A 24620-nucleotide genomic window follows, 5' to 3' on the forward strand; every position below is an offset into this window, starting at 1 on the left:
TAACATCTTATAATTCTAGTTGGTAGAATTATTCGATTTCATTTTTTAAAAAATAATCCTGTGAATATGAAATTAAACGACTTTTCTATTAAACTATGCCCTAAACAAAGTGTAGACTCACATACCTAAATATAGTTATCACAGTTTGATTAAAGGAAAATATTAGTTCGGTAAGGTTACAATTTCCTCGACCTCATGTCTGCATACCCACTCACACGGTCACACGAAGTTAAGATTGAGCGTTCAGCAATTTTATGTTTTGTTATGGCGGGTACAACAGGTTATGAAAAGGTTATGAGCGCGAGAGAAGGTTTCTTTTTGTATTGTTTGAGTACTGTTTGTAACCAATTTGTATTGTATTTGTTTCGTCTTTTAAATAAAGAATTTGTTAAGTATTATTTGGTATAATAATATAACAGTTTTAAAATCTTTTATCCGAACCCTCAACACCATTCGCAAAATATTTTAATCCTTGCAAACCAAAAAATATGTTTATCTGGTAACAACTGTGAGTAAGAAAGAGAAAAGTTCCAAATTGAATATTCTGTGTTCTAATAGAAGATCACAGCTGTGGTGCCAGGGTGTGGTTTGAGGAGGGAGTCTATGGTATTCTGGGTTTTACGCCCCCACAGCAGTTTTTTTTTTATTTGTGTTTTCTTTATAGCTCTTCATCAGTTATTCTTCTCTTAAAATGAATAATTTATAAACGCCTTGCAGATTTGATTTTTGTAGTTAATAGACAAATAATTTTTTTTTTCTTAATTTTAAAATTCCTTTATTAAGTCTAATTTAGTCGTCATGGAAATTTTCAACACAAAAGCTAGAAAAATTAAAAGCTAAAATCCCCATCTTATCGCTCTTCCAAGAGATATCTAAATCATAAGTAAGTAAAGATGAAATAGTTATTTTCGTGTAAATTATATTTTCCGCACTTATTTTCTTACAGATAAAACCCCACCAATTTACTCTCGATGATTTTTTTTTTTTTTGTAATTACAGTCCTATAGACATGAATATTAATGCTTCTTATTAAGAGGAAAATTGTCTTAAAATAAAATTCCAAGCGTAAAGATGATGCATTACTTGAAAATTTGAGAATGCAGTATGGAAAGTAGTGTTCAACACCAACTTTTCGATAAAGAAAAATCTAAATTGTTTATGGTTGTTTATAAGGTTCGATTAGTTCTAATTATGAGCTAAAAATACGGATTAATCATTCAAATGAAAATCAAGGGCATTTTTTTTCTCTCTCTCTGTCGTAACTAAGGGAGCAAAAATAACGTGATATAAAAAAACAAAATAAATGGGGGAAGATGATATAAGACAGACTTACTGCTGACTTAAAAAAAAACAACACAATATTGGGCAAACTTATAACCCAGGACACACACACACATCTTTATGAACGTTCAAGTGTTAATAATACTTGTGGGGAAAGGTTTTATTTAACGGAACTTTAGGGTGGAGGTGTTGATCCGCCAGCAGTTTCCGGACTGTGCACAGAATACACAATCCATACCCCCCTTCTGTAATGGATAGAAATCTGGCTCGCTGAGTACAAGGTATGGGGAAACAGAACACCATCGATTATTCGCTATATTGGAACTGTCATCGGGTCCTTTTCTATATAAACTGGCTAATACTTCCCTTTTGTGAAATGAAAGACATCTTTTATCTATCGACTAATAAAATAACAACTCTTATTTCTACAGTTATAGTTGTTAAAATACTATATTATTAAGATAAGGTTAATACTATTTTCTTGAGAAAAAAAACAAAATTATGTTAAATACACTTGGCTAGATGGTTCATGGGGTTTAATAAACTTTCATCTGATTCTTTTAATCCATAAATTTTGTAAAACAATTGAAATTGCAAAAATTCTACGCTTTAACTTGTTTTAATTTTATTGTCTGATAATTTTACTTTCTTTTACTGTTAAGCAACGGAAATTTGAAGTTTCAAAAAAAATAAACGCTTTGAGGAGGAAAATTTAAAAAAGAAAAAAAAATGCATTGTCTTATGTGTAAGAAAACAAAATATCACGTTAAAGTGTTCAGTAGGGTGTTTCAAAAAATGTTAATTTTGAAATTTTAATGAGCGCCGAGCAGAAAATCAAAGTACATTGAAAAACAGAAAGTTTCGCCCGTATTAAGAGCAAAATCGATTAATATTTAGAGGTTGATCATTGATCAAAAGATTTTTGTTTTGCTTTTATTTATAAAAAATTAAGAAAAATATACATTTTTGAAAATTTTTGATTAATTAACGTTAAAATCACTTCGTTTTTTATGTGTTTCATACAGAATTTAAAAATAAAAATTTTGGTTGCTGAAACTTCTAAATTAGTTTACTATAAATCAATCAATTTCAAATTTTAACAATAAATGCAAAATATTCCCTAATTTAGAAGTTTCAGCAACCAGAATTATTTGTTTTTTAAATTCTGTTCAAAACACTTAAATAATGAAGTGATTTTAACGTTAATTAATCGAAATTTTTCAAAAATGTATATTATTCTTAATTTTTTTTTTTTTTTTTTTTTTAAATACAGCTTCTTTAATTAAAGAAGTAAAATAGCCATTAAAATGATTCCAACTGCTCTTATGATTCCCATTGTCATTATAGAAAATTATATTTAAATAAACTCAGTACAATTACATGTTTTGCTAATAATTTTAAAAAATACAAATCATTTAATTAAGACTTTTTATAAAAAAAGGCAAAACAAAAATCTTTTGATCAATGGTAGCGACCTCTAAATATTAATCGATTTTGCTCTACTAACGACGAAAATTTTTGTTTTTAAATAAACTTTGATTTTCCGCCCGGCGCTCTTAAAAATTTAAAACTCAACTTTTTTTGAAACACCCTACTGTATATTGAGACTAATTTTGTCTATAAATGTACAAAATTTCGGGATATTTAGGGTTAAAGTTTGCTTTCGTTTAAAACAGTAAAATCTTTAACTTCAAATATCTGGAAAACTACTCGATAGATTTTGTTTATATTTTGCGTGTATATGGAGACAACTTTTGTCTATAATTGTGCAAAATTTAATAAAAATCTATCGAGCTGAAAACAATATATTTAGGGTTAAAGGTTGCTTTCGTTTTATAGAGTGAAAACTTGAAATTCAAATATCTTGTAAACTACTCGATAGATTTTGTTTGCATTTTACCTGTGTTTTAAGATAACTTTAGTATATAATTGTATAAAATTTCGTAATAACCTGTCGTGTAGAAAAAGATATTTAGGGTTAAAGTTTGCTGTCGTTTTATAGAGTGAAAACTTTAAATTCAAATATCTTGTAAACTACTCGATAGATTTTGTTTGCATTTTACCTGTGTTTTGAGATAACTTTAGTATATAATTGTATAAAATTTCGTAATAATCTGTCGTGTAGATAAAGATATTTAGGGTTAAAGTTTTCTTTCGTTTGAAACAGTGAAATCTTTAACTTCTAATATCTAGAAAACTACTCAATAGATTTTGTTCATATTTCACTTGTATATGGAGACTAATTTTGTCTATAAATGTATAAAATTTCGTAGTAATCTGTCGTGTAGAAAACGAGATATTTAGGGTTAAAGTTTGCTTTCGTTTTATAGAGTGAAAACTTGAAATTCAAATATTATGTAAACTACTCGATAGATTTTGTTTGCATTTTACTTGTGTTTTAAGATAACTTTAGTATATAATTGTATAAAATTTCGTAGTAATCTGTCGTGTAGAAAAAGATATTTAGGGTTATAGGTTGCTTTCGTTTTATAGAGTGAAAACTTGAAATTCAAATATCTTGTAAACTACTCGATAGATTTTGTTTGCATTTTACCTGTGTTTTGAGATAACTTTAGTATATAATTGTATAAAATTTCGTAATAATCTGTCGTGTAGATAAAGATATTTAGGGTTAAAGTTTGCTTTCGTTTGAAACAGTGAAATCTTTAACTTCTAATATCTAGAAAACTACTCAATAGATTTTGTTCATATTTCACTTGTATATGGAGACTAATTTTGTCTATAAATGTATAAAATTTCGTAGTAATCTGTCGTGTAGAAAACGAGATATTTAGGGTTAAAGTTTGCTTTCGTTTTATAGAGTGAAAACTTGAAATTCAAATATTATGTAAACTACTCGATAGATTTTGTTTGCATTTTACTTGTGTTTTAAGATAACTTTAGTATATAATTGTATAAAATTTCGTAGTAATCTGTCGTGTAGAAAAAGATATTTAGGGTTATAGGTTGCTTTCGTTTTATAGAGTGAAAACTTGAAATTCAAATATCTTGTAAACTACTCGATAGATTTTGTTTGCATTTTACCTGTGTTTTGAGATAACTTTAGTATATAATTGTATAAAATTTCGTAATAATCTGTCGTGTAGATAAAGATATTTAGGGTTAAAGTTTGCTTTCGTTTGAAACAGTGAAATCTTTAACTTCTAATATCTAGAAAACTACTCAATAGATTTTGTTCATATTTCACTTGTATATGGAGACTAATTTTGTCTATAAATGTATAAAATTTCGTAGTAATCTGTCGTGTAGAAAACGAGATATTTAGGGTTAAAGTTTGCTTTCGTTTTATAGAGTGAAAACTTGAAATTCAAATATTATGTAAACTACTCGATAGATTTTGTTTGCATTTTACTTGTGTTTTAAGATAACTTTAGTATATAATTGTATAAAATTTCGTAGTAATCTGTCGTGTAGAAAAAGATATTTAGGGTTAAAGGTTGCTTTCGTTTTATAGAGTGAAAACTTGAAATTCAAATATCTTGTAAACTACTCGATAGATTTTGTTTGCATTTTACCTGTGTTTTAAGATAACTTTAGTATATAATTGTATAAAATTTCGTAATAATCTGTCGTGTAGAAAAAGATATTTAGGGTTAAAGTTTGCTTTCGTTTGAAACAGTGAAATCTTTAACTTCTAATATCTAGAAAACTACTCGATAGATTTTGTTCATATTTCACTTGTATATGGAGACTACTTTTGTCTATAAATGTATAAAATTTCGTAGTAATCTGTCGTGTAGAAAACGAGATATTTAGGGTTAAAGTTTGCTGTCGTTTTATATAGTGAAAACTTGAAATTCAAATATTATGTAAACTACTCGATAGATTTTGTTTGCATTTTACTTGTGTTTTAAGATAACTTTAGTATATAATTGTATAAAATTTCGTAATAATCTGTCGTGTAGAAAAAGATATTTAGGGTTAAAGTTTGCTTTCGTTTGAAACAGTGAAATCTTTAACTTCTAATATCTAGAAAACTACTCGATAGATTTTGTTCATATTTCACTTGTATATGGAGACTACTTTTGTCTATAAATGTATAAAATTTCGTAGTAATCTGTCGTGTAGAAAACGAGATATTTAGGGTTAAAGTTTGCTTTCGTTTGAAACAGTGAAATCTTTAACTTCTAATATCTAGAAAACTACTCGATAGATTTTGTTTATATTTTACCTGTATATGGAGACAACTTTTGTCTGTAATTGTGCAAAATTTAACAAAAATCTAGTGAGCAGAAAACGAGATATTTAGGGTTAATGTTTGCTGTCGTTTTATAGAGTGAAAACTTGAAATTCAAATATCTTGTAAACTACTCAATAGATTTTGTTTGCATTTTACCTGTGTTTTGAGATAACTTTAGTATATAATTGTATAAAATTTCGTAATAATCTGTCGTGTAGAAAACGAGATATTTAGGGTTAAAGTTTGCTTTCGTTTGAAACAGTGAAATCTTTAACTTCTAATATCTAGAAAACTACTCGATAGATTTTGTTCATATTTCACTTGTATATGGAGACTACTTTTGTCTATAAATGTATAAAATTTCGTAGTAATCTGTCGTGTAGAAAACGAGATATTTAGGGTTAAAGTTTGCTGTCGTTTTATATAGTGAAAACTTGAAATTCAAATATTATGTAAACTACTCGATAGATTTTGTTTGCATTTTACTTGTGTTTTAAGATAACTTTAGTATATAATTGTATAAAATTTCGTAATAATCTGTCGTGTAGAAAAAGATATTTAGGGTTAAAGTTTGCTTTCGTTTGAAACAGTGAAATCTTTAACTTCTAATATCTAGAAAACTACTCGATAGATTTTGTTTATATTTTACCTGTATATGGAGACAACTTTTGTCTGTAATTGTGCAAAATTTAACAAAAATCTAGAGAGCAGAAAACGAGATATTTAGGGTTAAAGTTTGCTGTCGTTTTATAGAGTGAAAACTTTAAATTCAAATATCTTGTAAACTACTCGATAGATTTTGTTTGCATTTTACCTGTGTTTTGAGATAACTTTAGTATATAATTGTATAAAATTTCGTAATAATCTGTCGTGTAGATAAAGATATTTAGGGTTAAAGTTTGCTTTCGTTTGAAACAGTGAAATCTTTAACTTCTAATATCTAGAAAACTACTCGATAGATTTTGTTCATATTTCACTTGTATATGGAGACTAATTTTGTCTATAAATGTATAAAATTTCGTAGTAATCTGTCGTGTAGAAAACGAGATATTTAGAGTTAAAGTTTGCTTTCGTTTTATAGAGTGAAAACTTGAAATTCAAATATCTTGTAAACTACTCGATAGATTTTGTTCATATTTCACTTGTATATGGAGACTACTTTTGTCTATAAATGTAAAAAATTTCGTAGTAATCTGTCGTGTAGAACACGAGATATTTAGGGTTAAAGGTTGCTTTCGTTTTATAGAGTGAAAACTTGAAATTCAAATATCTTGTAAACTACTCGATAGATTTTGTTTGCATTTTACCTGTGTTTTAAGATAACTTTAGTATATAATTGTATAAAATTTCGTAATAATCTGTCGTGTAGAAAAAGATATTTAGGGTTAAAGTTTGCTTTCGTTTGAAACAGTGAAATCTTTAACTTCTAATATCTAGAAAACTACTCGATAGATTTTATTCATATTTCACTTGTATATGGAGACTACTTTTGTCTATAAATGTATAAAATTTCGTAGTAATCTGTCGTGTAGAAGACGAGATATTTAGGGTTAAAGTTTGCTGTCGTTTTATATAGTGAAAACTTGAAATTCAAATATTATGTAAACTACTCGATAGATTTTGTTTGCATTTTACTTGTGTTTTAAGATAACTTTAGTATATAATTGTATAAAATTTCGTAATAATCTGTAGTGTAGAAAAAGATATTTAGGGTTAAAGTTTGCTTTCGTTTGAAACAGTGAAATCTTTAACTTCTAATATCTAGAAAACTACTCGATAGATTTTGTTCATATTTCACTTGTATATGGAGACTACTTTTGTCTATAAATGTATAAAATTTCGTAGTAATCTGTCGTGTAGAAAACGAGATATTTAGGGTTAAAGTTTGCTTTCGTTTGAAACAGTGAAATCTTTAACTTCTAATATCTAGAAAACTACTCGATAGATTTTGTTTATATTTTACCTGTATATGGAGACAACTTTTGTCTGTAATTGTGCAAAATTTAACAAAAATCTAGAGAGCAGAAAACGAGATATTTAGGGTTAAAGTTTGCTGTCGTTTTATAGAGTGAAAACTTTAAATTCAAATATCTTGTAAACTACTCGATAGATTTTGTTTGCATTTTACCTGTGTTTTGAGATAACTTTAGTATATAATTGTATAAAATTTCGTAATAATCTGTCGTGTAGATAAAGATATTTAGGGTTAAAGTTTGCTTTCGTTTGAAACAGTGAAATCTTTAACTTCTAATATCTAGAAAACTACTCGATAGATTTTGTTCATATTTCACTTGTATATGGAGACTAATTTTATCTATAAATGTATAAAATTTCGTAGTAATCTGTCGTGTAGAAAACGAGATATTTAGGGTTAAAGTTTGCTTTCGTTTTATAGAGTGAAAACTTGAAATTCAAATATCTTGTAAACTACTCGATAGATTTTGTTCATATTTCACTTGTATATGGAGACTACTTTTGTCTATAAATGTAAAAAATTTCGTAGTAATCTGTCGTGTAGAACACGAGATATTTAGGGTTAAAGGTTGCTTTCGTTTTATAGAGTGAAAACTTGAAATTCAAATATCTTGTAAACTACTCGATAGATTTTGTTTGCATTTTACCTGTGTTTTAAGATAACTTTAGTATATAATTGTATAAAATTTCGTAATAATCTGTCGTGTAGAAAAAGATATTTAGGGTTAAAGTTTGCTTTCGTTTGAAACAGTGAAATCTTTAACTTCTAATATCTAGAAAACTACTCGATAGATTTTGTTCATATTTCACTTGTATATGGAGACTACTTTTGTCTATAAATGTATAAAATTTCGTAGTAATCTGTCGTGTAGAAAAAGAGATATTTAGGGTTAAAGTTTGCTGTCGTTTTATATAGTGAAAACTTGAAATTCAAATATTATGTAAACTACTCGATAGATTTTGTTTGCATTTTACTTGTGTTTTAAGATAACTTTAGTATATAATTGTATAAAATTTCGTAATAATCTGTCGTGTAGAAAAAGATATTTAGTGTTAAAGTTTGCTTTCGTTTGAAACAGTGAAATCTTTAACTTCTAATATCTAGAAAACTACTCGATAGATTTTGTTCATATTTCACTTGTATATGGAGACTACTTTTGTCTATAAATGTATAAAATTTCGTAGTAATCTGTCGTGTAGAAAACGAGATATTTAGGGTTAAAGTTTGCTGTCGTTTTATATAGTGAAAACTTGAAATTCAAATATTATGTAAACTACTCGATAGATTTTGTTCATATTTCACTTGTATATGGAGACTACTTTTGTCTATAAATGTATAAAATTTCGTAGTAATCTGTCGTGTAGAAAACGAGATATTTAGGGTTAAAGTTTGCTGTCGTTTTATAGAGTGAAAACTTGAAATTCAAATATTATGTAAACTACTCGATAGATTTTGTTTGCATTTTACTTGTGTTTTAAGATAACTTTAGTATATAATTGTATAAAATTTCGTAATAATCTGTCGTGTAGAAAAAGATATTTAGGGTTAAAGTTTGCTTTCGTTTGAAACAGTGAAATCTTTAACTTCTAATATCTAGAAAACTACTCGATAGATTTTGTTCATATTTCACTTGTATATGGAGACTACTTTTGTCTATAAATGTATAAAATTTCGTAGTAATCTGTCGTGTAGAAAACGAGATATTTAGGGTTAAAGTTTGCTGTCGTTTTATATAGTGAAAACTTGAAATTCAAATATTATGTAAACTACTCGATAGATTTTGTTTGCATTTTACTTGTGTTTTAAGATAACTTTAGTATATAATTGTATAAAATTTCGTAATGATCTGTCGTGTAGAAAAAGATATTTAGGGTTAAAGTTTGCTTTCGTTTGAAACAGTGAAATCTTTAACTTCTAATATCTAGAAAACTACTCGATAGATTTTGTTCATATTTCACTTGTATATGGAGACTACTTTTGTCTATAAATGTATAAAACTTCGTAGTAATCTGTCGTGTAGAAAACGAGATATTTAGGGTTAAAGTTTGCTTTCGTTTGAAACAGTGAAATCTTTAACTTCTAATATCTAGAAAACTACTCGATAGATTTTGTTCATATTTCACTTGTATATGGAGACTACTTTTGTCTATAAATGTATAAAATTTCGTAGTAATCTGTCGTGTAGAAAACGAGATATTTAGGGTTAAAGTTTGCTGTCGTTTTATATAGTGAAAACTTGAAATTCAAATATTATGTAAACTACTCGATAGATTTTGTTTGCATTTTACTTGTGTTTTAAGTTAACTTTAGTATATAATTGTATAAAATTTCGTAATAATCTGTCGTGTAGAAAAAGATATTTAGGGTTAAAGTTTGCTTTCGTTTGAAACAGTGAAATCTTTAACTTCTAATATCTAGAAAACTACTCGATAGATTTTGTTCATATTTCACTTGTATATGGAGACTACTTTTGTCTATAAATGTATAAAATTTCGTAGTAATCTGTCGTGTAGAAAACGAGATATTTAGGGTTAAAGTTTGCTTTCGTTTGAAACAGTGAAATCTTTAACTTCTAATATCTAGAAAACTACTCGATAGATTTTGTTTATATTTTACCTGTATATGGAGACAACTTTTGTCTGTAATTGTGCAAAATTTAACAAAAATCTAGTGAGCAGAAAACGAGATATTTAGGGTTAATGTTTGCTGTCGTTTTATAGAGTGAAAACTTGAAATTCAAATATCTTGTAAACTACTCAATAGATTTTGTTTGCATTTTACCTGTGTTTTGAGATAACTTTAGTATATAATTGTATAAAATTTCGTAATAATCTGTCGTGTAGAAAACGAGATATTTAGGGTTAAAGTTTGCTTTCGTTTGAAACAGTAAAATCTTTAACTTCAAATATCTGGAAAACTACTTGATAGATTTTGTTTATATTTTAACTGTATATGGAGACAACTTTTGTCTATAATTGTGTAAAATTTAGTAAAAATCTATTAAGCAAAAAACGAGATATTTAGGGTTAAAGTTTGCTTTCGTTTAAAACAGTATAATCTTTAACTTCAAATATCTGGAAAACTACTCGATAGATTTTGTTCATATTTCACTTGTATATGGAGATTACTTTTGTCTATAAATGTATAAAATTTCGTAGTAATCTGTCGTGTAGAAAACGAGATATTTAGGGTTAAAGTTTGCTGTCGTTTTATATAGTGAAAACTTGAAATTCAAATATTATGTAAACTACTCGATAGATTTTGTTTGCATTTTACTTGTGTTTTAAGATAACTTTAGTATATAATTGTATAAAATTTCGTAATAATCTGTCGTGTAGAAAAAGATATTTAGGGTTAAAGTTTGCTTTCGTTTGAAACAGTGAAATCTTTAACTTCTAATATCTAGAAAACTACTCGATAGATTTTGTTCATATTTCACTTGTATATGGAGACTACTTTTGTCTATAAATGTATAAAACTTCGTAGTAATCTGTCGTGTAGAAAACGAGATATTTAGGGTTAAAGTTTGCTTTCGTTTGAAACAGTGAAATCTTTAACTTCTAATATCTAGAAAACTACTCGATAGATTTTGTTCATATTTCACTTGTATATGGAGACTACTTTTGTCTATAAATGTATAAAATTTCGTAGTAATCTGTCGTGTAGAAAACGAGATATTTAGGGTTAAAGTTTGCTGTCGTTTTATATAGTGATAACTTGAAATTCAAATATTATGTAAACTACTCGATAGATTTTGTTTGCATTTTACTTGTGTTTTAAGTTAACTTTAGTATATAATTGTATAAAATTTCGTAATAATCTGTCGTGTAGAAAAAGATATTTAGGGTTAAAGTTTGCTTTCGTTTGAAACAGTGAAATCTTTAACTTCTAATATCTAGAAAACTACTCGATAGATTTTGTTCATATTTCACTTGTATATGGAGACTACTTTTGTCTATAAATGTATAAAATTTCGTAGTAATCTGTCGTGTAGAAAACGAGATATTTAGGGTTAAAGTTTGCTTTCGTTTGAAACAGTGAAATCTTTAACTTCTAATATCTAGAAAACTACTCGATAGATTTTGTTTATATTTTACCTGTATATGGAGACAACTTTTGTCTGTAATTGTGCAAAATTTAACAAAAATCTAGTGAGCAGAAAACGAGATATTTAGGGTTAATGTTTGCTGTCGTTTTATAGAGTGAAAACTTGAAATTCAAATATCTTGTAAACTACTCAATAGATTTTGTTTGCATTTTACCTGTGTTTTGAGATAACTTTAGTATATAATTGTATAAAATTTCGTAATAATCTGTCGTGTAGAAAACGAGATATTTAGGGTTAAAGTTTGCTTTCGTTTGAAACAGTAAAATCTTTAACTTCAAATATCTGGAAAACTACTTGATAGATTTTGTTTATATTTTAACTGTATATGGAGACAACTTTTGTCTATAATTGTGTAAAATTTAGTAAAAATCTATTAAGCCAAAAACGAGATATTTAGGGTTAAAGTTTGCTTTCGTTTAAAACAGTATAATCTTTAACTTCAAATATCTGGAAAACTACTTGATAGATTTTGTTTATATTTTACCTGTATATGGAGACAACTTTTGTCTAAAATTGTATGAAATTTTATGTTAAATATGAAGACATTCTAGAAAAGTATGTGTGCTAGTTGCTCCGCCCAAGACTCCTAATATGTAGTTGGACGTAAAGTACGCCGGAAAAAACAGGTATTACTTTACTTTTAATGATTGCAATGTTTTTCTTAAAACTTATCACGCTAACTGTTTAATTTATAAACACTGAACTTGTCTGGAACATTTATATGAAAACAAAAAAAAATGATAATAATTGTGTGGTGAAGGGTTTGTTTAGTTCCCCTAACTTGAGGTTTCCTTAGAACAATTATACTACCGAAAAAAAAAAAACAAACAACACAAATCAGACGTCACATAAATTATATCGAAAATGCTCAGTACACAGCAGGAAAAATAAATATTAATAAAAAGAGTGTCAACATTCGTTTCCACAGCAGTCTATCTGAGTGCATCTTGCTCACGCAGTCCTCTTCCAGGATTCTTCCATCTCATTTTGCCAATACTCATCAGTATTTTTTTGACAGGAATGTAACAGAACTTAACCAATGAGAAAAGGGTTATGGGCGAAAAGGTTGGTAGATATCGTGTTCTATTTACTTCTCCGAGTATAAAGCTGACCATTTCTAATTTGGAGTTAAGATTTAACAGCTATCTATATTTATCATTGACATAATTGATTAGTAACAACTTAAACTAACCTTTTCTAAATCCATTTTCAATAACTCCAGCTGATCTGTTGGATGCTCTGTGGCCAGATGTCTGAGAGGAAATGTAACATGGCCGATTGTGCAGTTCTTTTTGTTCCGGCCGCTGTCTATAACTGTCATCGTCAATGAATGATCTGCTAATTCCTTTTCGGAGACCTGTAACATTACAATTGTAACTGAATCAGGTATCTAATAGTGTTCATTATGTATGAAAACTTGAGTTGATTTACACCATCGGTTACAAAAAATTATAAACATCACACACCCAAACGAGCAAGAAGCCCCAAAAAAAGAACTCACAATTTCGAAGTTTCAGTAAAGCCGTAAAATTACAGGACCAGAATTCCTGTTAGACCATTTTTTTTGTTACTATTGCTCAATCAATAACAATAATTTAAAAATAGCTCGCCATGTAAAGTAAATTTGTTTGGTTTTAACAACTGAAAAAGATGCACTGAGAAAGAAAATAGAATAATTCGAATTTTGAACACAAACCAATTACGAACGACAATATCAATTGTGGTTCTATAGGTTAGAGTTAATATCTTTCTTCAGCCAAATTGAAACTTGTTTTTTTTTTCAAATAAACAAACAGTAAACTAAATTGAACTTCACCCCATCAAATTAATTTTTATTTTTTCACTAAATTTTTTTTTCTCTTTTCTTAAGGGACCTCAAAGTCCTGGGAAAGCAGTTAAACTTTAATTTTTCTTCAAACTTTATTAGTCAGGGTTGAGAGGCAAGTTTTGAGCGAATCAAATGACACAAGCTTGTGAACCATGTTGCTAGGCAACACGCGGCAGTGAGGTTCTACTTGTATGATTTATTAATTGAAATTAATATTAGAAGTGATTCGCCGGAGGTCATTTTATTCGTATGATAGAAGAAGGGCACCGACGACTTTATAGTGGAAATACTGGACTGAATACTGGAAGAGGTTAACCATCTGAAGAAGGAGAAAATACGGATTTGGGACTGGACGGCTACGAGAAGCGCAAATGAATGTTTTGACCAGATTATGAAGGAACCTATAGTTCAGGCCATGTTTACAGATTTTTGTTTTTCTTCTCTTTGCATCGCGATGTTTATTGGACCATGCTCCCCATTGGTATCCAATGTGAGATCAATCAAACTCCAGCACCACCAATCGATGAAAAAACAGGCTACGGTTCTCTAATTCAAAAGTTCTATGAGAAATGAGCGCCGGCAGATAGGAATAACCACTCTCTGGTGTCCCATGTACCCTCGGCGCAACGCCTTCAAAGCTGGCACCCAGAATTAGGAATTTGAAAGTTTTCTAGGGTGGGTGGCATCCACTCCTATAACTCTGGTAACCAGATGGCACTCAGGAGAATTCTAGCATATCCAGTAGCCGGCAGTTTAGGGTAACCACACTCCTTATGTGCCAGACACACTTGTATCATCTTCCTCATTTGGTCTCGGCCCAGAAACTGATAACCATCCAGGCTCATTAGAGAAGCCCCAAAAAGAAAAAGAAGTCGGCAATTGTGATGTTTACGGATATTACCTAATGATTTAAAAATTATTATTATTTTTTTTTTTGGCGCATCAACAGCTGAGGTTATTAGCGCCCGGAGCTTTTTCCAGTGCACTGCCGGCCTCCGGACAGTGTTCTCTCGTTACAGACAACACTGTCCATCACCGGACAGTGAGCTGTAAGAAGCTCCTAGGAAGAGAAAATCTAAGGGTCAGCTGCTGGATTCGAACCCGGGACCTCCGCGTGGGAGTCCAGTATGCTAACCGCAAAGCTAATCCCTTCTATTACTATTATTATTACTGTCATTATTATTATTATTATTATTATTATTATTATTTAAAAGAAGAGATAAGATCACTTACAACTTCCCAAACGGCGCCTGAATCTATGGCATCGTATACACGATTTTCTAAGACTTTTGCCTTCTTTACAAGTGGCTTGTTAGTATCGATTGGTGCTAAATTGTCTGGCCTGGTATGGAATGGTAATCCATTCATGTGCACAACTTTAGGATTGTAACCAACTTTGACCGGATTGTACCAGTGACAAGGTTCTACGTAAGGTAAATCATTGGCCAGACGTTCTAGAAGGTATCTAGCATAGATCTGTTGATGTCTATAGTATAAACTTTCTCCTGTTCTATGCCAGTGAGTTCCTCTATATTTCCCTTAAATCCCTTCCCTTAAAAAAACTATTGTTTCTAATCACTTTCCAAACTTTGGAATTGAGAGAGAAGTAACATCAGCATGTATAAATCATATCTGTACAATGAGAAGAATGGTTTAGTCTGCGTTGTTGGATAAAATTAAAGACATATTTAAGTAAAACTTGAATGAGAAATTGACTCGATTGGAATACCTTTTCTTATGAGTAATTAACAGCGCAAGTTTGTCAAAATGTAGTTACTAAAAAATTATAGAAAGAAGAAACTGAATTATATCCAATCCACTTTTATCCAATCTTTATTCAATTAAAGATATGAATATTTAGGAACCAGTTAAAATTAAATCTAGTTAATCACAACCTTACAATACAAACAGTTCTACTACTTTCAAGTATTTGTTTACCTTCCTAAAGTAAAATATTTGATACTTTATAAATAATTAGAACCTATATTTGAATTCATGATTTTCGGCTAAAGGGCTGTCTTTATAGAGAAAAACTTAGAAAAATAAAAACTTTACCTGAAAGACAAACGTTTCATCGAAGAAGGGATTACAAGTTTTCTTCTTCTGTCTTGACTGTTGTACTCTTCTCTCGTTGGGTACCAAATGTAATCTGCAGAACAGAACAAAAGAACAATGTGAAGAAACAAAAGGTTCATTGTTTTAGCAACTGTTTATATTAAGTTAAGTAGCTGGAAATGAAAATGGCATTGGAAGGAGAAATTGGAATGAATTCATTTCTTTCACCCTTCCATATTCGTTTTAAAAATTTCTAAGAATTAAAGTAGGATTTTCTTCTATTTTCTTTGGATAAAAATGAATGTTTGTGCGCATCTCTAAAACAAATTTTGGAGTTGTTTTTTTTAAATACGCAACTAAATAGTCTAATCTAATTATTAAAGATCTATAAAATAACTGAAAGCAAGATGTAGAAACAAGAATTCAGGCTGAAAGAGACAGAAATAAAATCAGTTTTTTGCAGCAGTGAATTTATTATTTATTATTTAAAAGAATTAAATTAGAAAATATTTGTGTCAAAAAGATAATATAGATAATTCGTGCACTTTTTGACGAACAACCCGCATACAACTGCCCTACCAGACAGTTTTAATTCAATAGCTTATTATGAATTATAGATAATATCTGGAGCAATTGTAATGAAGTATGAAACATGCTTATAATAATAGTTAATGTGTGTGTGTATCAACATCACGCTTCATCGTAGACATCGATTAAACATACTATTTTAAATGTAGATAAATATTACAGGGGCTGTATAAAAATATTAAGAGAGCTTTGATTCCACACACTAAATAAAAATAGAAAGCAAACACTAAATAGTGAGCCTTCATTAAGTTTTTTAGAGGAGCACAACAAAACTTTATCAATATTTTAGTTTGCTTCATGGGTAATTCTAAACCAAATTCTCAGTAATGGAGGATTATATGCTATGGTTGCGAGATCGATTGAATGGCACAGATTATTATTCCAGCTCTGGAACACAATTCTCACTCTCTCTCTAACTAACTAACACACACACACACACACACACACCTGTGCTACTTGAGAGGAATTTTAGAGGTTAACTAATTTGAATTTACTGTTTGAAATTGAAATGTTTATTTACAATTTAAAAACAGTTGTACAAATATATATACAAAAGGAGGTTTCAGGCTGCAGTGCCTATGTATATACTCTCCACAACCATGATTTTTACTTTGATAAATAGTCCTTTGCAAAAACAAAAACTGTTTCCGTTTACAGTAAATAAAATAAAAAAATTAGCGACATATTGATGAAAACACTTCAACATTAGTGGCCCCCTCTTTATTTCGCAGCACATGTAACTTTGATAATTTACTTCAATTAGAACGCAATAATTGTAGTATTTTATTAATGGAAGCGTTGTTAATTCCGCCAACAATTTGGATCTCAAATTATTTTCTTTTTTAGATTGTCTAGATACAATAGATTTCCAACAGAATTTACTAGGCACTCTAAATTATTCTAGTTAAGTCTCATCGACGTATCTCACTCTACCTCATTTTGAATACTCCTTGCTTGATTAAGTGATCTATATGTTGAACTAGAATAATAAACTTCTTACAGCCCTGAAAACACTTGTATTAGTAATGATAATGTCAGTGAAGCTGAACATATTAATCGTCCTTTATCTTTTCCCTTGATAAATTACCAAAACAAAAGAAACTACTTTTTTAACATAATGTTTTCCTCTCTCCTCAACACAGGTGTTCCCTCATACCTTGCCAAGTCACTTGTTTACAAGCTAAAGTTAAAATGTGACAGACGAGAACTCTTTGTACACACATTAAGCACTAGAACTAAAGTTCTTCTAACAAACTTTATAAAGTTAGTATATTCTAGAAATCACTTCCCGTAAAAATAAGAGCTTCTAAAACTTGTAACAGTTTTAAAAATCATCCTTGAGTTTACAACAAAAGTTTTGTATTTTAAAAAATTTAATATAGTTTTTGTTTTTTGTTCTTATTTCATTATTCTCTCTAATATTGCAATGGATATGTGGTCCCATAGAAATCTTTTCCAAGGCCGAAATAAATCAGGAAAGAATTAAAATCTTAGGGATCAAGACTTAGTACTGCGGTAAAGTTTTATTCTGCCCGAGTTAATATCATTCAGAAAAATGCTTCATAGAGTTTAATATACATAATTTAAAATTACTTGAAAAAATAATAATTTTTCTGAAATTTACTTTCCAGAAATACCTTCGTTAATAAAAAAAAAAAAACTATGGAGTTCGCCTACATGTTTTTATGTAAAGTAACAGCACGTGGTAATAACAAAATGGATTCAAGGGATTACCGGGTGACTATCTCTGGGTAAACTGCCGGTCTTAGTTGGCCTTGAATAGCACCCAGGAGGATTAGTCGTCCCACCCACACATCCCAGATTCCATTTATCTAAGCTGGTAACGCTGAACTGCCTATCCTTGTAGGCAAAATACTAAGCATTTTCTTGGCTTTAACTATAGTTTTAAATATTCTAACGTGAACATTCACAATTTAATAAATGACGATTTTTTGTAAAAAAAAAAAAAGTTCACATTTTTACTTTCTCTTAATCGGGTGGTGATTGATAAATATCAATTGTTAACTCAACCTGATTTTTTGAAATTTTAAAAAGTAGATTTTTTTAAGAACCAGTCAGGTGGTTTCTAATCTCTTTCATCATTTCACTTTAAAATTGAATTCTCACATATGAGAGAAGAAAGCCTTGTTTATTAAACCAAATTTATACCAGTGTATGATGTTGGTTATTTCTTAAATAATATTAAATTTACGAAAATGTTTACTATGGCAATAAATAAAATTTTGTAGAGACTAGTAATTAAACACTTTTATCGCAAAATTTGTTTATTTTATTTTTATAATCTGACGGGTAAATTCCGACGTATACGTGACAGTAAAAAATTGGATTTGAATCCTGAGTTATTGAACTTTCATGGTTGCAGGAACTTTTTATTTTATAATAAATTTACTGGATGGGGCACAACCCTATCAGGGATAAAAACTTGGAGGAGTGATGGTGTCTGCTGAAAATAGTGAAAGAGAAAAAGTTCAGCTCTATTTGCTCTTAGAACTTTTATAAATAAATCTTTGCAGAATGCTAAAGTGACATCACAAACTGTGTCTACCAGATATTTTAAATTTTTTACTGGAAAGTATTGTTATCTCCTCTTTTATTTAGTATTGATTAGAAATTCGCCTTCTCTCTTTCGATGGCGTTTTTTTTTGTTTTTAAATCTGTATAAACAAAACTAAAGTTAAGGAGTTTAAAAGAAACAAAAACTAAAAACATTTTCTTAATGACTTACTCAGTTTGTTGTCGTTCGCTAAGTTGAAACTAAAAGACCAGTACAAAAACTGTTCTTTAAATTTTTGCTGAAAATTATCAACTCCCATCTCCACGTTTTATACTCCACCTTCTTTTGAAACTCTTGTGGAAATGAATAAATCTGGTGTCTTTTTAAAACTAAAACTTTCTATTCATAACTTCCTAATAACCAAAGTTGTGTACTTACAAATAGCTAAAACTACCGAGTTCTGAAGGTGTTGCCTTTTCAGTTTAAGCATTTTTTTTTCTTTTAAGTTGACAAATTTTGGTCACAAATCTGTTACTTTATTTTATTTCTTTTTTCTGTTATGAAACTGTTAAACATTCTGGTTAAGTCGCTTTAAAGACAAGTTTTCTAGAAGTTCTCAATTGGGTACTAAACAAAATATTTGAAAATGTGAAGTAGGCAACGAAATAAAAATTCGGCTCAGTGAAGTGATATTTAAGGTTGGCTGATTTTTAACCAAATCTTATTTTAGGTAAAATAAAAATGGATTTAATTATTTAGTACAAGCTTCTGGTGTATAATACAGCACAGTAACATTTAAACACTTTATTATATAAAATTCACTATTCAACATTAACAATACACAACATGGCAACAAACGTGTCCCTTCAATATATCAATAACCTATATATATTTCTTGTTACCAACCCAACTAATTCCCGCCAAATAATAACCCAATAATTATCATTGCACACTTCCATACTTAACAGTATATGTGTCCTAAAGTACCTAAACGAAACTCTGTGAGTTTCATTTTTTTTTTTTTCAATTTTAGGGCAAAATAGTCAATTTTTCTGTTGGAGTAATTTTGAGAGAAGCAGAGATCCACCTGGTAACAATTTTCCCGGGGAAAAGGATGAAATAAGATTTACAGGCATTTAGGTGTGTGAGCAAGTAATCCGTGTAAGCTATGAACAATTGGAGAGTGATTATGCATTTTTAATTGCCACGCCACGCTTCATGTTATATCTATTTTAAAAAAAATATAAATCTCAGTACACTTAACAAGTTATTTTTCCGTTTTGACAGTGTTCTTTGAACAATTAGATTTCGGTCCTAAAAATCCGTCTTTTTTTTCTATTTTTTACATCATTCTTCAACATATTTCTCCACGTTTCTTTTTTAAAAACTTCACTTTAAACGCATGTTCGGTGGCCCTCATCATGTTATGAACTCCATGCCTGTGGAGTTTGCCTGTCCAAAAGTACTGTGTTTGATATTTTAATTAAATTGTAAATTCCATGAAATAAAGAAAATACTTAGTAAAGATGATATCCTCTCTGGAAGAGAAAATAAGAAACTTATAGAGGGAGAAAAATGATAGTTCCCTTTCGTTCCCAGTGTACGCATGCTATTTAGTTGATAGATCTGAACAAATATACCCTTTTATACAACAATGCATATATTCTGACTCCATCACTAAAGCAACCATTTCGCTTTCATTCTTGTCAAAAGTATATTGGATTTTCATGCAAGCTAGCTAAACCGGCACCCTGTCACAGATGTCACCAGAGGTAGTAATATTTTCTATTCAACAATAATAATAATAAAACTTATGAATGATGAAAATACAGGTGATAAGTTCAATTTTTTTTTATGCAGATTTTGGAATTGGAGTTTTTGTCGAAACTACGAGTATAAGTTCTGAAAAGCTCTGAAAAAATGATGTTCATGAAATTGGTGTTTTCGCCCTCAATTACACTCCTTTTGGCGAAAACCAAAGGTAACAAAACAGACAATGCTTAGAAACATTGAAGAAGTATTCACTTTTTTCTTCTGCAATGAGCAACATACTCAAGGAAGGTAAAACACAAATAATGAACAATTTGTTTTGCCATTTTTTATATTATATCAAGTATGATAATTCTTTTACATCTACTTAAATTTTTCAAGCTTAGTTTTCACATTACCTATAAGGTAGGCCTTAATACTTGAATGAAAGAGATTTTTTGCCTCTCATGCCAAGGGCATCAGCCAAAGAGAAAATTGAAAATACACATAATACTTCAACTAGTTGGTTTCCTCCCAGCCTCTTTTGGTTAGTAAGTAGGAAATACAATCTTTACAATGAAAAACATAGGATGTAAATAATTAATTTTCATTTATGAAAAAATACAAATCTTTAGTTAATAAAAAAAAATATATATATAGACAAATAAAAATACATTTTCCCTGTATAGGATATCTCAAGTCAAAATTACTTTTATCATCTCTTACCCTTACTAGTAAGCTTTTCGAATTTGAGATTATCCAGAAATATGTGCCTAGAGGACCATGAGTAAGAAGAAGTGGTTTTTACAAATTGGTGTGTTTGTCTGTGTTCGCCGTGAATAAAAAGAAAAGAAAAATCACAGAAAATTGAGATTTGTTAATTCTGAAAAATATCACCAGATGAAAGCACAATAAGGCTTTCGCTCAATGGTAAATACAGCGTTTCTGATTGGACATTTTCTTAAAAAAAAAAAAAAAAACTCGCTCCTATGAGATTCTTTAATACGGTGTGCTAGTTGCAGATTTGTAAATCTATAACTCTTATTTGTAACGTATTTCATGAAATTTCGATTAAGGTATTTCTGGGAGAGAATGTTGGTAACGCTTTTCTCTAAAGCGCCTTTTTTGGGTAATGTACGACCCTAAGTTTGCTGATAAGATAGAATAAAATGTGTTACTATAATTTGCAAAGAAAATTCCACTTACGTAAATATATACTCTCACATGGTTTGACAATTTCAGATACTCGATACAAAAGATGATGATTAAGCGATATAGGAGCTACTCGCATCAAGAAAAATTGATTACAAATGTATAGTATAAAAGTTCATCATAAAATTTTGGCATTAAACTGAAAAAAACAAAGTAATTATCTCTTTCAGCATACAAAAAGCAATGGCGCAAGACTGGACGGGGTAGGGACAAAAAGTTGTATTTATTTTTAGAATTAAAAGTTGTTCGACCATGGAAATAATAAAGTGTCTCGTCATCTATGTGGGTGGCAGCCCAGATTTCCCTATACAGCGTTGTCATGGTTTAAAATATTGACAATATACTTTACTTGTTTGTCTTACACAGGATGGATTTAACCTAAGTTTTTTTTATTATTTTCCACAAAACTTCGTTATAATAATGCTTCATAGGAAAATAAAATAGTTTTATTATCACTTCCACGATTTCTTAAAAATATTAAGTCTAAACACTGTTCAGAAAAATATAAAAAAACTTGTAAGAAATAATTCATAGTTCAATTTTTATAGTTTAAGTGACAAATATAATTATTCAGATTTTTAGCATACTCAGAATTTTTGACAAAAATTGTAATTTGAAAATAAAATATAATACAGTATGATAAAACCTTAGGATTTATAAAGACAGTACTACTTTATAATTGAATCCAAAATCCTCCCCGGGTAACACGCCTAAAATCAATCATCAAGCAAAACTTGCATGGCTATACATGATTATTTAGTAGATTTCAACTAAAACCAACGATGGTTTTCGAGAAAATTGTGGGATTATACAGAAAATTTCCATTTCAGCAAATTTAGAATTTTGGCAATTTATTATAATAATGAATTTAATTATCGGTAGAAATTGAAAATCCATTCTCCCAAACATTAATCCAATACGACACTTTCCATTCTTTCCACCGCAAATACTCTAAATGAAACTTTCCATGAAAAGGATTCCTTAAAAGTTACGCTTCCTGAGCATTTTTTTTTGTTTAAAGCCAGTTTTTCAAATTTTCCTAAAAACATTTTTTTGTGGATTCAGAAGATCTCAAAATGTGTACATTCCGTGAAAATGTATATCAAAAATTTCACATGTAATATAAAGCAATACATTTCACATGTAACATCACAAGCAATACGAGGGTCGTTTGAAAAGTCCGTGCAAAGTCAGAGATATAGCACTACTGGCGCGTATCGAGGTTATGTTTAGTTAGTAGCATCTCTTGGAAGAACACACACCAAGTTTCAGCCAGATCGGACTATTTCTTTGTGTTTGGCATTCGTTTGAATCGAGGAAGTCGAGTGATTTTCAAAAAATGGACGAAAAAGAATTTCGTGTGTTGATTAAACACTACTTTATGAAAGGCAAAACGCCTCAGGAGACTAAAGAGAAGCTTGATAAACATTATGGTGACTCTGCACCTTCGATTAGAACAGTTTATAAGTGGTTTCAAAATTTTCGGAGTGGCCATATGGGCACAAGTGACGCTGAACGTTCTGGACGCCCTGTTGAGGTTACTACTCCAGAAATCATTGATAAAATCCATGATATGGTGATGGATGACAGAAGAGTGAAGGTGCGTGAGATTGCTAGTGCTGTGGGCATCTCGAATGAACGGGTACATAATATTTTGCATCAACATTTGGACATGACAAAGCTATCCGCAAGATGGGTGCCGCGATTGCTCACGCTTGACCAAAAACGAAATCGTGTGAAGTGTTGCAAGGACGGTTTGCAGCTGTTCCAGAAGAATCCGCAGGACTTTAAGCATCGTTTCGTCACTGTGGATGAAACATGGATACATCACTACACTCCTGAGACCAAAGATCAATATAAACAATGGGTTACCAAGGGGGAATCTGCGCCAAAAAAAGGCGAAGACCGTTCCTTCGGCCGGAAAGATTATGGCGAGTGTCTTTTGGGATTCGCAAGGAATAATCCTCATCGACTATCTGGAAAAGGGTAAAACTATTACAGGTGCATATTATTCATCGTTATTGGACCGTTTGAAAACCGAGCTGCAAGAAAAACGCCCACGATTGGCCCACAAAAAAGTCCTTTTCCATCACGACAACGCCACCAGCTCACACCTCAGCAGTTGTGGTCGCAAAATTAATGGAAATAGGGTTCCAACTCGTTTCACATTCCCCCTACTCTCCAGACTTGGCTCCCTCGGACTACTATTTGTTCCCCAATATGAAGAAATGGCTGGCGGGAAAAAGATTTTATTCAAACGAGGAGGTGATTGCAGAAACGAATGGCTATTTTTCAGACTTGGACAAATCCTATTATTCTGAAGGGATCAACAAACTAGAGCAGCGTTGGACGAAGTGTATAAGCCTAAAAGGAGACTATGTTGAAAAATAAAAAAGGTTTACCCCAAAAAATTAAGTAGTTTTTATTTTTGCACGGACTTTTCAAACGACCCTCGTATATTCGATTACTAGAATTAAGAGGAAGAAAACAATATATTATTTTCGAAAATTATTTTGGGCACCTCATTACTTTCCTCATCAACCCTTTTACATATTAAACTTAATCCCAAACTCCATCTTCGTAAGTTGAAAAATACAATAGAAAGAAATTTGTTCCTACGAAATAATAGGCAGAAATCCAAACTGTGCCAAGCAAGCCCCTGTTCAGCAGACCCTTCGCGAAATGTTAGTTTATTGACTAAAAGGAAACCCACACAATTAGTTACCTACTGAGTCGAAATAATATCAGGAATTATTGCCAAGGGTATTATAATTTATAAAATTGGAGCAGAATAATGTTTGAAAATACTTCTCTTTTTTTTGCATGCAGAGTTAAACAATATTAATGCCAATTATTTCATTCCTCATAACATTCTTGTCATTTTAATGACTTAACGGAGACATCGATTAATCAGTCATGATGCAACAGATGTTTAGTTTTAATGAAAGTTCTGGTAAGTTAGCCAAATATCTAATACTTCTACTTTAAAAAAAAAGTAGCTACTGTCTTCTGTTCCGCGCAAATGACTTCCAGTTTTTTTGTAATCTTGTCTTTCAATGCGTTCAATGAGTATCATTGTATTATAGCAATAGTATGGAAGGTTTTAGT

At 30.1% G+C, this 24620-nt stretch overlaps 1 protein-coding gene and 2 long non-coding RNA genes across 6 annotated transcripts in view; 1 reads left to right on the plus strand and 2 right to left on the minus strand.

Annotated features, from left to right (window-relative positions):
* Positions 1-24620, minus strand: part of LOC141458953 (synaptotagmin-15-like) — a 147155-nt gene that overhangs the window by 29230 nt on the left and 93305 nt on the right. For both annotated transcript variants that reach the window (XM_074137578.1, XM_074137579.1), the window contains exons 6-7: positions 15449-15542; positions 12758-12922 (exon numbers count right to left, since the gene is read on the minus strand). In XM_074137578.1, the coding sequence (XP_073993679.1) occupies positions 12758-12922; positions 15449-15542 (259 nt within the window). The remainder of the gene's footprint in view (positions 1-12757; positions 12923-15448; positions 15543-24620) is intronic.
* LOC141458975 (uncharacterized) lies at positions 511-22117 on the plus strand. Of its 3 annotated transcripts, none has more exons than XR_012461318.1 (4): positions 511-883; positions 19585-20323; positions 20412-20612; positions 21543-22117. It is a non-coding gene; the product is annotated as an uncharacterized lncRNA (long non-coding RNA). The 3 variants fall into 3 exon arrangements; XR_012461319.1 differs by having other exon boundaries at positions 562-883; positions 19585-19691; positions 21543-22113; XR_012461317.1 differs by lacking the exon at positions 19585-20323 and having other exon boundaries at positions 592-883; positions 21543-22109.
* LOC141458977 (uncharacterized) lies at positions 17996-19589 on the minus strand. Its single transcript, XR_012461321.1, has 2 exons — positions 18783-19589; positions 17996-18711 (listed from the first exon to the last, which is right to left on the minus strand). It is a non-coding gene; the product is annotated as an uncharacterized lncRNA (long non-coding RNA).

The sequence above is a fragment of the Rhodnius prolixus genome, unplaced genomic scaffold (assembly GCF_049639745.1).
Source record: "Rhodnius prolixus isolate KJV_2025 unplaced genomic scaffold, Rpr scaffold_5, whole genome shotgun sequence".
Taxonomy (NCBI): domain Eukaryota; kingdom Metazoa; phylum Arthropoda; class Insecta; order Hemiptera; family Reduviidae; genus Rhodnius; species Rhodnius prolixus.